The sequence below is a fragment of the Lithobates pipiens genome, unplaced genomic scaffold, assembly GCF_037356315.1.
Source record: "Lithobates pipiens isolate NorthernLeopardFrog02 unplaced genomic scaffold, aLitPip1_a1.2 Scaffold_16, whole genome shotgun sequence".
Classification (NCBI taxonomy): domain Eukaryota; kingdom Metazoa; phylum Chordata; class Amphibia; order Anura; family Ranidae; genus Lithobates; species Lithobates pipiens.
The window spans coordinates 563172256-563186518 of NW_027507748.1; the positions used below are offsets into that span (position 1 = coordinate 563172256).

Here is a 14263-nt window from a genome sequence, read left to right on the forward strand (position 1 = left end):
TATATAGCGCTAACATTTTACGCAGTGCTTTACAATGTATAGGGGGGACAACACAATTACAGTACAGTTCAATACAAAAGGTATGGGAGGGCCCTGCTCATAGAGCTTACATTCTAAAGGGAGGGGGTGGTAGTACAAAGGGTAATAGCTGCAGAGAATGATTTGATGGGGGTGGCTCGGGGACAGTTAGGTGGATGTGGGATAGCCTTCCCTGAATAAATGAGTTTTCATGGATCTCCTAAAGGTGGACAGGGTAGGGGCTGATCGGATATTATCATTGCTATTGGTAATGTTTGGGGAACTGAAGGCAAAACTTTTTTTTTTTTATAGTCACCAGGGTCACCAGAACTATTATGCCCATTGGAAGATTTTCACAATTTCTTTTACGTTTACTTTTAGTGCTAATGATCCCCCAGGACAAATAAGGAGGGTGAATCTCCCTAAAGCCCCATACACACTATCAGATTGTCTGCTGATTTTTTCCATCAGATTTACCAAAACGATATAATATGAGGTCAAACCTTAGGAGTTTCAATGTGTATGCAATCAGGCAGGCCCTTGTACTACATGGTTTTGGTAAACCCGAAGGAAAAAATCAGCAGACAATCTGATAGTGTGTATGGGGCTTAACAGTGACACAGACAGCAATAGAAACCTCATAGATGTTGTAATAATTCACCATTCTATTTAAAAATGTTGCCTTCAGTTATACTTTGGGGTTTATAATTGAGTATTAAGGCCTCCTTCACATAGGGGTACTATAGCATACACTCGTGCAAGGTCCATTTGCCCACATGGGGATGCACATGTGTTCTGTGCTTCCCTGTGCAGGCATTCTCATTCTTGTCAAGCAGCTGCACGCACAGAGTCGCTACTCCAATTTGACAGGTGTGGGTGCATGGCCCTGGATTCACACTGCCTACATTTTGGGCTGTGACCCCTCATGGATGTTAAATTGGGAGCAGCGGCTGTGTCCCAATTAAAGTGAAAGGTGACTGCCTGCTTGGGCATGCATGGAACATCTGTGCATCCCTGTAGGAGCAAACATGGCCCTCACGCAGGTTTATAGTATATTACGCCCATGTGAGTGGGGTTTTACTGTAAATAAGAAAAACACTTTACAAATGTATTACCTATCTTGATTTAATTGTGATTTTGCTCCTATTATACTACCTAATGACATTACCGGTACTTTTATATATTAGATTCGTTTTCTAAAGTGATTAAATTGATGTCTCTGAAGGTTCACATTTATTCAGGTCATGGCTAGCAATAGTTACATTAAATTTTACTTTTTTTCTGTAATGTTAAAGACATTTTGCAGTTTAAGATATTTCTAGTGCCAACAAGTTACAATTCCACGCCTAACTTTTTCTTTATTTTAATAATTTACCCTTTCTGTTTATTGTTTGTGGACAAAAACAGAATTTTTGGATGAATTCCCACAAAAATAAAAATAAAGAAACCTAGACAAAATATACTGCTACCTGTAGATAAACCAGCATATGTAATGGGCATTGGATTTACTAGTGCATAAAGGCTAATGAACTCTTTGTGTCACCAATCACATCCTTTCTTTCTGGCCATGCTCCTGCAGGAGTTGAGGCAACAGCTGTCACATCGCCTGCAACTCAATGACCTACTTATTAAACCGGTGCAGAGGATCATGAAGTACCAGCTGCTGCTAAAGGTATGGGACACTTTAATCACTCACCAACAGTTTGCATAATGCAATTAACTTTAGCTAATTTTGAGTTGTGATTACAGTCTTTAGGAGCAATAGATCGACTGCTCTTGAACAGAACCGGCCATAGATGGATCTCAATGTATCTGGTTCCTAGTGAATTTTGATCCATCTATTGTGGATCCTGCTCAAGAGCCCCATAGTGCAACTACTCTCTAAGCCCTTGTACACACGGTCGGACATTCCGGGGGAAAATGTCCGATCGGACCATGTTGTCGGATAATCCGACCGTGTGTGGGCTTCATCTGACTTTTTCCATTGGAATGTCCGACCAACAAAGAGCTGGATATAAAATTTTCCGACAACATGATCGTTTGTAGAGAATTCCAATCAGACAAAGTGCCATGCATTCTCAGATCAAATTCCTAGACCAAAGCTAATGGCTACTAGCCTGAACGTAGTCCCGTCGTAACTAAAAAACTTAATCGCGTTACGAACAATCGGATTTTCCGATAACTTTGTCCGACCATGTGTATGCAACACCAGTTTCGGACAAAATCCGTCGGAAAAAATCAGACGGATTTTGTTGTCGGAATGTCCGACCGTGTGTACAAGGGCTAAGACATTTTTGTAGATAACATATTAGCCACACATGAAATGCATTGTTTTCAGTTCTGACTCGTAGGCTTGTATTGTGAGAAGGTGCAGCAAAGCTGAACCATGAGGTACAACTGTAAAACAGGAAGCAGAGCTTGCTTATTTAAAGAGGAGCTCCAGTCTCCAGCTAAAAAAATTAAAAGTCAGCAGCTACAAATACTGTAGCTGCTGACTTTTATTATAAGGAGAGTTACCTATCCAGGGATCCTGCGATGTCCTCACCCTAGACGATTCTTCAGTCGGCTTCAGGTGCAGGTGCTGGAATCTTAGGAAAGGGAAACTCTACTGGGGTTTCCTACTGTGCATGTCCAAGGTGCACTGCGTTTTGTGAACGGTCCCGCAGTCTTTTGGGGCCTGTAATGTGTCCCATAAGGCTACTGGGGGAAGGGGGAATTTGGAGCGAGTACCTGGCAAAACCAAGTACCTGCCCCCTCCCCCCAAAAGTGGCAAAGGTGGCAGAGGGTGGGGGGGGGAGTGGGGGATGCAAACAAGTGGAACTTCCACTTCCACTTTTGGGTGAAGTTCCTCTTTAAGTTATAAATAGAGCTGGGGTTTACAGTGTTAGAACAGAAACTCATATTTATTTCAAGGTGTTCTCTTTTACAGAATATTTATGCACAGAATATCTAAAAACAAATTTGGGTGGAAGATTAAAATGCAGTAGCAAATCATTAAATAGGTCTAGATCATTTGTACTAAACATACACAAATTTTTCCTTTTTTATGCTTTTTCAGGACTTTCTTAAGTATTACAGTAAAGCCGGACAAGATACAACAGAACTGGAGGTTGGTAAAATTCCTTGATGATATAGCATATTCAGGTTAAGGCATATCAGAGAAATTACAGTATGTTATTACAGACTATGGCTTACTTTTAAAATAATAATAAAAAAAAAAATCATCCCTGGACCACTCTGTTTTTTATGTGCAAAGATATACATTTGATATCTGTGTGTACCCATTTTAGTTCAATTTGAATTAAAACCAACATTTTTTGACAGTGTTGGATAGAGTGGGTTGGGTTAGAATTTACATGGGTTTTTATTGCTGCCAATGTTATGGCTGGGGAGATTCGCCCTCTCTAGTTATCTTGGTGACCATTATAACATGGACATATGTGATGGTAAATCCAAAATGTTATTGCTGTCACAGGAACAAGAATAGAGTGGAAATCTTCTGATGGGGACACCCATTCTGGTATCAACTAAGTTGGGTTTTACTGGTTTCAGAAAATAGACAAGATTCGCCTAAAGGAAGCACTAACTCACAACTACAAAAATACTCAAGATAATTGCAAGATACGGGCCAGCTGGACAGCTTTGTAAACTACACCCTCTTACCTGGAGGTTATGTTAACCTCTTCATGATTCACATCTCTGTATGGTTATTTTCTATGCATCTAATTCCCACTGGAATGAAACAGGGACTAGGCCTTGTTTCCACTTCTGCCCAACCCAAGCCTTTTTTTCTTTTCTTTCTTTCTCCTCTGTACACCCTAACCATTCCCCAAACCCTTAGCCAGTGGTTATGTACTTCAGTGGTCATCAACCCTGTCCTCAGGGCCCACTAACAGGCCAGGTTTGCAAGATAACTGAAATACATTACAGGTGATATCATTTGCTGCTCAGTGATTGCAGTATTCTAGTCTGCATCTCCCTAAGGTAATACATAAAACCCGGCCTGTTAGTGGGCCCTGAGGACAGGGTTGAAGACCACTGATGTACTTGTTTGGGTATGTTTATACAGTAAGTATGAACAATTATTGTACCTACTCTCCCTACCTCACCTCTGTTTTCCTCCTGCAGCAACTGAAAGCCAGCTTCTCCTCCTCTCCCTCCCACAGACATTCAGCAGCTGCAGGAGGAAAATGGAGGGGATCGATTCCTGTGAACGTTACCCCACCACCCATCCCTCCTGTCCAGGGTACTCTTATTGTGGCTGAAGAGAACACGTTGTTCATTCGTAATTGAAGCACAGTAAACTGTGTTTGGTATGCTTCAGTTTGTGAATGAACAGGAAGCTCTTTATTCATTCTCTTCACCAAGGCATAGATTGAGGACTGGATCATCAGTCTGCATTCTCTGTCTCAAAAAATAAGACATCAGGAGTTTGTTTAGTCCCTGGATATTTCACCAAAGCCCCTAACAGACCTGCTAAAAAAAATATAAAAAAAAAAAAATTGTAAAAAATAAAATGTTAAAAATAAAATTAAAAATAAAATACCAAAAATAAAAAACTACTGACACTGTCCACCGCTTTACTGACACAACCCACCTATCTACACGTCTGTCTGGCTGCACACTAGTATTTACTGCAAGCTTTAAATTCTCCAGTTCCCCATCATTTCTTTCATGTGTTACTTGTGGAAGTTCAGGGAACAGGGTTATGAAATGAACACTTTACCACTATATTACATTATTTGTGATATATAGAACAGTGTGAATACAAAGACATGTGGTTATTGGAGGAGAGAGCACAATGCAGATGGCCTGGGGAGGCAAATAATTTGAGTCTAGCTGAGAATCAAGGCAGCCTGTGTAATGGGCAATGTGATCTCACATAAGCAGCCATAACCTTCCACTACATGGAGATTTATTGGATTTCACAGCGCATAAAGCAATAGTTGCAGTATCCCACAGCATTAGTAACAAATATGACTCACAAGTTACAACTACCATTCAAGGTCAAAGTTCACGCAACAGGGAACAGGGAATCCTACACAACATATGAGGATAATAGAAACATAGAAAAGTGATGGTAGAAAAAAGACCAAGTGGTCCATTGAGTCTGTCACCCCCCCCCCCCCCCTTTTCTAATTATGTTTTTTTTTTTTTTTTTTTACTTTTTTGAGTATAGATCTATGTCTGGCCTAAACATGTTTGATTCCACTAATGCCGCATACACACGACTGTTTTTTTCCATCAGAATAAACTCTGATGGTTTTTCCGACGGAGTTCCGCTGAAACAATCACACCAAAGTCCAGTCGTTTAGAATGCGTGACGTACAACACGTACGACGGGACTAGAAAAAGGAGGTTCAATAGCCAGCAGCCAATAGCTGCCCTTGCGGCATTCTTGGTCCATCGGAACAGCATACAGACGAATGGTTTTCCCAATAGAAATTGATTCCATCGGAAAGATTTTAAACATGTTCTATTTCTAGGTCTGTCAGAATTTAAAAAAAAGCCCACACAACGGAATATCTGATGAAATGATTCTGTCTGACTTTTTCTGCCGGAAAGTCCAACCACCTGTACATGGCATTACTGTTGACTAATTCACTATCTCTGCTGGAAGTCTTTTCCAAACATCAGCTACTCTTTCAGTAAAATAATACTTTCTAAGATTTGTTTTTGAACTTCATCTTGCTAGTTTAGGGTCATGTACCATGTTCTTGATATTGGCTTCATTGAAAATACTGCCATCCTGAACCTTATTCAACCTCTTGATGTATTTAAAGGTTTCAATCATGTCCCCCCTTTCCCTTCTTTCCTTCAAACTGTACATATTAAGTTCCTGAAGTCTCTCCTGATAAGTTTTATCCCTCAGACCTTTCACCATTTTTGTAACTCGTCTCTGGGCTTGTTGTATTTTTTGAATATCTTTTTCTAAGTGCGGTCTCCAGAACTGTACACAGTATTCTAAATGTGGTCTCACTAAAGATCTATATAGGGGAATCAGAACCTCCTTCCTCCTGCTGGTGACCCCTCTAGTGATGCATTCTAGAACTATATTTGCTTTTCCCACTGCATGGACACATTGTTTGCTCACAATCCTCTGAACTAAGAACTCCCAAATCTTCCTCTGTAGTGTTGGCCAACACTGTACATTGTACTCTAGTATTGTACCCTACAATACAATACCCCCAGTATTGTACTCTATTAAGGAATTTGTTTTCCCTTGGTGCATTATTTTAGGCTTTAACATCATAATACTCAGATCTGTTGCACTAATTCCTTGCCCAGACTATATATGGGCACCCTAAGCTGTAAACATGTTTGCAGATTATGGTGATAATGGGAGTGAAAACATTATTCAATAGGACATGCATTCCTCTGTGTTGAAATATAAATGTTTAAGTGTTTTTGGTATAGAACAAAATCCATGTAAATCTAGGTGCCTATACAGTCATGCTTTGTGTTGGTGTTTACAGAAAGCTGTGGAAGTGATGTGCTTTGTCCCCAAACGATGCAATGACATGATGAACCTTGGCCGACTGCAAGGGTTTGAGGTATGTGTTTCTTTAAAATATAAGGTATCAAGGGCATAGATAGGACTAAAAAAAAAAAAAAAATTTTATCGCTGAAATTTCTCTTCTCTAATCCGAAAATAATAGTTTCTTACTTTTATGCTGAATCAATGGCATCAGTATTTTTGTGGCAAGCTGGCCAAAGCAGCCCATAGACGAGTGTTTTTTTTTTTTTCTCAACCAGCAGGATGAACAAAAAACAATTATTCACTTGCCCCATCCACACACTCAATGTGGATATGGGAGTCCTCCCCACTGGGCTCTTGTATTCTGGCAGCAGAGAGACTTCTCAGTGACCAGAATACAGTGATCAGTGCTGCCAGCTATAGCTGGCGCTGCTGATCAAGCAGAGAAAATCCAACAGGGCATTTGTACGGAAGCCAATCAATAGATCGACTTCTGTACAACCTCACTGCCCATACATGGATCAAAATTCGTCCAGTCCATGCTGAATAGCCAAATTTCGATCCACGTATGGCCGGCTTAAGTATGCAATTAACATCATTCCTGGAGTTTAGTATTAAAGTGGAGGTCCACCCACCCCACAAAAAATTCAGAGTCAGCAGCTACAAATACTGCAGCTGCTGACTTTTAATATATGGACACTTACCTGCGATGTTGGCACCACAGCCGATCTGTAGATCGGTTGTCAGGTGCAACCGCCACCATTGCCAGTAAGGGAACCCAGCAGTGAAGCCTTTTGGCTTCACAGCCGATTCCCTACTGCGCACACAACAAGTGTGCTGCACTTTCCAATTGGCCCGGCATTGGAGGAAGGTGGAGGGGGGCCAAGCTTTGCCATGGCACCGTGTCCCAGAAGTGGGAAAGAGGACCTGTCAAAAACAGGTCCCCGTTCCCCCCAAATGTACCAAATGTGACACTGGGGGGGGGGGGGGAACGAATAAGCAGAAGATCCACTTTTGGGTCAAACTCCACTTTAAGTAAGGTATTTGTAGTTCACTGAATGCAACTGACACATGTAACATACCCTCCACATGTGGGCTGCATGTTTTTTTCCAAATTTATTGAAAACGTATTCTTTACATCAAGTCCACAGTTCACGTAACCCAGGCTTCTCTGTTGTTCATCTTGGTTCTTCATCTTCTGTCTGCTGTTTCCACTTCCACCATCCACAGCAGCTACTTGCTGCTAAGGCATATCCAGAATTACAGTAGAGGACATGGTTCTATCGTGTAATCCAAGATATGCACGTTTATAGAGAATAACCACTTGTTTATTGCTATATGCCCTAAATGAGAGCTACACATAGTAAAATAAAATTGCTTTATTCTGTTAAAAAAGAGAGATGTATACCTAGTCACCTAGCAGTAAAAAGGGTCACTGGTTTGTATCCCAACCACGACACTACCTGCCTGGAGTTTGCATGTTCTCCCTGTGCCTGCATGGTTTTCCTCTGGGTACTCCGGTTTCCTCCCATACTACAAAGACATGCTGGTAAGTTAATTGGCTTCTGTCCAAAACTAGCCCTAGTATATGAATGTGAGTTGGGGACCTTGGATTGTGGGCTCCTTGAGGGTAGAGACTGACTGTGCAATGTATGTGTGGAGCTCTGCGTAAATTGACGGCGCTATATGGGTACCTTAAATAAATAATAATATAATAGATGAGCATCTTAATGAGACACAATGTACAGGGATAGGGACACTTGTAAACATGCACCCACACTCATTCAGTTTGAACTGGATGGACTGGTGTCTTTATTCAACCTTACTAACTATATAACTATATAACATACACAGGGGTTCATTTACTAAAGTTGGAGAGTGCAAAATCTGGCACATATGTGCATAGAAACCAGCTTCAAGGTTTTAGTGTCAAAGCTTGAAGTTCAAAGCGGATTGGCTACCATGCACAGCTGCACCACATTCTGAGTGCACGTTTTAGTAAATCTCCACCTGACAAACCACACTCATCAGACACGTTTCACCCACAATGGACTTACTTACAAAGTGAAGCTTTGCTAGAAAGAATATACCAGGAACACACTCAGAGGCCAATGAGAAATTTTTCAGTAACATAGCTATACTTGTCAGTTTAAGCAACTCATAATCCTGAAAGTGAAAAACCTGTTCTGAGATCTGCTCTTAAAGTGGGGTACCCCCTAAAAAAAAAAATTAAAAGTCAGCAGCTACAAATACTGCAGCTGCTGGCTTTTAATAATCGGACACTTACCTGTCCCGGGTTCCAGCGATGCGGGGGAACGAAGCCCCCCCCTCGCTCCCCGCTCCGCTCGCGGCGCCGTCATGCATACTGTGGGCACCCGGCTGTGGCTTCACAGCCAGGCACCCACTGCGCATGCGCGAGCGGCGCAGGGCGCCGTGATACGCCGTACAGTCACCTGGGACACGTGACAGGTCCCAGGTGAATGTGCGGCGCGAGGGGAAGTGATGTCACCAGCCTGGGCAATGAAGAAGGCAGACTACGAGGGACCCCCTAGCAACCGGTATTTAGAGGTGAGTAAAAAATTTTTTTTTTGCCAATTATTTTTTTTTGATTTTTTTTAAGAATTTTAAGTAGTTTTATTTTTTGGGGGGCAACTCCACTTTAAGTTCCTAGGCTTACACACCTGCTGTGGCCTTTATGGGGAGTTCTCACACTGCTTGTATGATTTTTAAAATTATTTTTTATGACACAGGGTCTGTTAATACCCAGGCAGGGACAGACAAAACTCCCTAGGTAGGCAAACAAAATAAAGCCAGAGGCTGCAGTCCACAATCAGTATACCTGATTGTCTCCCAGTCCTGCCCCTCTCATCCCAAGAAGCTAATTTAAATATATTATATGGAATACAATACTTATTAATGTGTGTTTTTTTTATATCTGCCAAAACTTAAAAAAAATGAAAATGTAGCCGCCTTTATCAAATGTGTTTGTTTTATGTTTAGGGAAAGATTACAGCTCAGGGGAAGCTTCTCCAGCAAGACACATTTATGGTGATGGAACAAGAGTGCACTTTTCTGACCCGGGGTAAAGAACGTAGGGTCTTCCTCTTTGAGCAGCTCGTCATCTTTAGTGAACCCATTGACAGGAAGAAGGGTTTCTCATTGCCTGGGTACATCTTTAAAAACAGCATCAAGGTGAGTATTGGGCTTTGCTCTGCAGTCAAAATTGCCTTTAATTTTTAATATAATTATACCAATAAAATCATCTAAAAACTGCAGAAAATTATACAATACAATGGTTTCATTTGCCTATAAGTATCTCTTAGCTGCACTTCCTTTTCCTGCGCTAATGGAATCTTGTTACTTGTTTAACCACTTGCTTACTGGGCACTTAAACACCCTTCCTGCCCAGACCAATTTTCAGCTTTCGGTGCTCTCACACTTTGAATGACAATTACTCAGTCATGCAACACTGTACCCAAATGAATTTTTTGTCCTTTTTTTTCCCACAAATAGAGCTTTCTTTTGGTGGTATTTGATCACCTCTGGGGTTTTTATTTTTTGCGCTATAAATGAAAAAATAAAATTATGAAAAAAAAACGCATATTTCTTTGTTTCTGTGACAGAATTATGCAAATTATTAATTTTTCTTCATAAATTTTGGCCACAATTTATACTGCTACATATCTTTGATAAAAATAACCCAAATTAGTGGATATTATTTGGTCTTTGTGAAAGTTAGAGAGTCTACAAGCTGTGGTGCGAATCGCACAAAATTGATCACAACAAGTCAGGAAAGTACAAATACCCCCCAAATGACCCCTTTTTGGAAAGTAGACATTCCAAGGTATTTAGTAAGAGGCATGGTGAGCTTTTTGATGTTGTCATTTTTTTCCACAATTCTTTGCAAAATTACGATTTTTCATTTTATTTTTTTCTCCACAAAATTGTCATTGTAATAGGTTATTTCTCTCACATGGCATGTGTATACCACAAATGACACCCCCCAAAAAATTCTGCTACTCCTCCTGAGTATTACAATACCACATGTGTGGGACTTTTTCACAGCCTGGCCACATAGAGAGGCCCAACATGCAGGTAGCGCCATCATGTGTTCTAGGAACATAAATTACACATCTAACTTGTTGACTATTTATTACACTTTTGAAGCACCAGGACAATGACACGTGACACTGATGACAGATGGCACTGATACGTGGCAATGATGACACTTATACGTGGCACTGATGACACGTGGCACTGATGACAGATGGCACTAATATGTGGCACTGATGACACGTGGCACTTATACGTGGCACTGATGACACGTGGCACTAATACGTGGCACTGATGACAGATGGCACTAATACGTGGCACCGATGAGGCGTGACACTGATGACAGATGGCACTGATAAGTGGCATTGATGACACGTGACACTGACAACAGATGGCACGTGACATTGACAGGTGGCACTGATGACAAATGGCACTGATACGTGGCACTGATGACAGATGGCACTAATACGTGGCACTGATGACAGATGGCACTATGTGGCACTGATGACACGTGGCACTGATGACAGATGGCACTTATACGTGGCACTGATGACAGATGGCACTGGGGACAAATGGCACTGACAACAGGTGGCACTGGGGGCAGGTAGCACTGGGGGCAGGTAGAACTGGGGTGGATGGCACTGGGGCAGGATGGCACTGCTGGGGGAGGATGGATGGCCCTGCTGGGGGAGGATGGATGGCACTGCTGGGGGAGGATGGCACTTTTTTTTTTTACTTTTTTTTTTTTACTTTTACAAAGGAAAGCAGAACGGCTGCCGCTGCAGCCGTTCATCTCTCCCCTCTCACACGCTGTCTGTGTGAGGAGGGAGAGCGGCGCTGAGAGATGATCTCATATGTTTACATATGAGATCATCTCCCATTGGACACGCAAATCGCGCTGTAAACGGCCGCTGTGATTGGCCGTTTACAGTGATCTGTGTTTGCCTGTCCCCGGGGGACACGGCGAACACAGAACTTCCGCGATGCGTGCCCGCGGCGGCGCGCATTGCAGAAGTAAACATTAGGACGTCTAGGGACGGCCTCCCGGACGAACGCGCCTGCCCTACGGCCGTCATTCGGCTATAGGGCGGGCGCGAGGTGGTTAAAGTGATATTAAAGTTTGTTTTTTTGTTGAAAAATAACAAACATGTCATACTTACCTGCTCTGCGCAGTGGTTTTGCACAGAGCAGCCCTGATCCCAAAGTCCCAAAGAAAATGGGTACTTGCATCATGCTTCCATCTCTTTCAGACTGTTACAGATGAAAATGAACTGGTTAGCCTGGTATCACCCCCTGGATTCCTATTCGTTTTAAATAATCCAGCAGTGAGACAATTCCCAACTCTGCTCCCATTCATCTGGGAGTTATGGATGTCCCTATCCTTCTTTAATTAGCAGCATCTTCTGTTGCATTCTTCACATAAAATATATACAAAATTTAGGCAATAGAATGATATGAAAAGCTGTTGGAGGGTTTCACCCCCCAGTGCCTACAGAGATATAAAATGTAGATTGACTATTTTAGAGTTAAAAAATGAGCTTATTGGGGTGTGTTGTCATCATTCTCATGATGATTGATGATCCTTGAAAAAAAACTTGGTGTTGTGTCAGATCTACACAGAGCACCGCTCTGAATGTGGCCCAGTGGAGATTGTTGTTGCCCATCACAGAGACTAGTCTGGAGCATGGGCGTCCGCAGAACTTTTTCCAGGGGGGGGCATCATTTCAAGGCCACTCATGCTCCACCCCTTTTCGACAATCTCATGAAAATCTTTCCACTGGTAATACATATGTGTTATATAACAGATAATTCATCTTCACTTTGTATTGGAAGTTACTCTGGCGGCTGTGTTCCATGCCCATATAGCCTAGAGAATGTACATCTTTTTACATTGCAATACATCTGTTGTGGCCATATTTTGATCTCATACTGTCACTGTATTGGCTGTTTTCATCAAGATAAAAGTATGGCAACAACAGATGTATTGCAATGTAAAAAGATGTACATTCTCTAGGCTATATGGGCATGGTACCCAGCCACCTGAGTAACCTTGCGGACGCCCATGCTTTCAAAAACCAGCCCTGGAATAAATTTCATACCAGCCTCACAGCATTATTATACCAGCCCAACAGCATAACGTCATTATTTTCTTGTTCATGAAAGGGAAAAAACATGCATTTTAAAGTACATTTGATGAAGAGAGTATTAGATATAGATATGAAATCACATAGGGATAGATATATATATATATACAGTCCACACAAGTCTGACTTCTCCCATGACCCCCATCCCGGCGGTGCTTCCACTCTTGACTCCTCTCCAGACTCCCTCAGAGACTTCAGACATGCTACAGGAGATGGACAGAGACTGCAGACTTGATGAAAGAGCTCAATGCAGCCTCACCAGTGCCCATCAAATTCAGCTTCACTGTGCCCACCAAATGCAGCCTCACTGTGCCCACCAAATGCAGCTTCACTGTGCCCACCAAATGCAGCTTCACTGTGCCCAACAAATGCAGCTTCACTGTGCCCAACAAATGCAGCCTCACTGTGCCCACCAAATGCAGCCTCACTGTGCCCTTCAAATGCAGCCTCACTGTGTCCATCAAATGCAGCTTTACTGTGCCGTGAATGCAGTCTCACTGTGCCCATCATTGCAGCCCCTCCTGTGCCCCATGTCCCAGTCTGCAGTCCCTGTCTGTGGGAAGGTGTGTTGTTGATGCTCGGTACAGTACCTTGCATGCCAGCAGGATATCCATGATGGCCAGCAGCAGGCAGGGTCTGTTCTCATTTTGGATGGGGACGGTGCTCCTTCCAGAGGATCTGTCTGCTGTGAGATGGAGTGGTCCCTGGCCACCTGCACCTTCAGCCGTCCTCATTTTCTGGCCCCAGTCAGCCTGCCCTCTGGTCCTGGGGAAGTGGAGAGCACTGAGTGGGAGTTGGAGAGAAGGGGGAGCAAAGAGTACTAGCGGGGTTGGAGAACACATGGGTGGGGGCAAAGAGCGAGGGGGAGTGGAGATCACAGGGATGGGGAGCGGAGAGCGCTTGGGGGGAACTTGAGAGCACTGGGGGGCCAACAAGAACAGGGGTAGAGAGCACGGTAGGCTGAGAGCACTGGGGGGGCTAAGAGTGTGGGGTGGTGAAGAGCACTGGGGGGGCACAAAGAGCAGGGGGGAGTGGAGATCAATGGGGGGGGAGCTTGAGAGCACCAGTGGGGGCCAGAAAGAACAGGGGTGGAAAGCACGGGGGACTGGAGAGCACTATGGGGGGTGGAGAGCACATGGGTGGGCGCAAGATGCAGGGGGAGTGGAGAGTACAGGGGTGGGGAGTGGAGAGTGCTGGGGGGAGCCAAAAAGAACAGGGGTGGAGAGCACAGAGGGTAGAGAGCACTGGGGGGGGCTGGAGAGCACCAGGGGAGCAGAAAGAACAGGGGTGGGGAGTAAGGAGGGCTGGAGAGCACTGCGGTGGGGGCTGGAGAGTGATGGGGAGAGCTGAAGAGCACTGGGGGGGGGGGGGAAGAACAGGGGGGGAGCATTGGAGGGAGGGGAGAGCACTGAGGCGAGAGCACTGGGGGGGAAAGAAAAGGGGGAGAGGAGAGCACTGGGGGGAGAAAGCACTGGGGGAGAGCACTGGGGGGAGTGGAGGGCACGGGGGGAGAGCACTGGGGGGAACTGGGGCGGAGAGCACTGGGGGGGGAGAGCACTGGGGGGGAAAG

General features: G+C 43.7%; 1 protein-coding gene across 3 annotated transcripts in view; it reads left to right on the forward strand.

Annotated features, from left to right (window-relative positions):
• Nucleotides 1-14263, forward strand: part of ARHGEF25 (Rho guanine nucleotide exchange factor 25) — a 479971-nt gene that overhangs the window by 441322 nt on the left and 24386 nt on the right. For all 3 annotated transcript variants that reach the window (XM_077483624.1, XM_077483625.1, XM_077483626.1), the window contains 4 exons: nucleotides 1598-1690; nucleotides 3077-3127; nucleotides 6495-6572; nucleotides 9497-9688. In XM_077483624.1, coding sequence (XP_077339750.1) covers nucleotides 1598-1690; nucleotides 3077-3127; nucleotides 6495-6572; nucleotides 9497-9688 — 414 coding nt within the window. The remainder of the gene's footprint in view (nucleotides 1-1597; nucleotides 1691-3076; nucleotides 3128-6494; nucleotides 6573-9496; nucleotides 9689-14263) is intronic.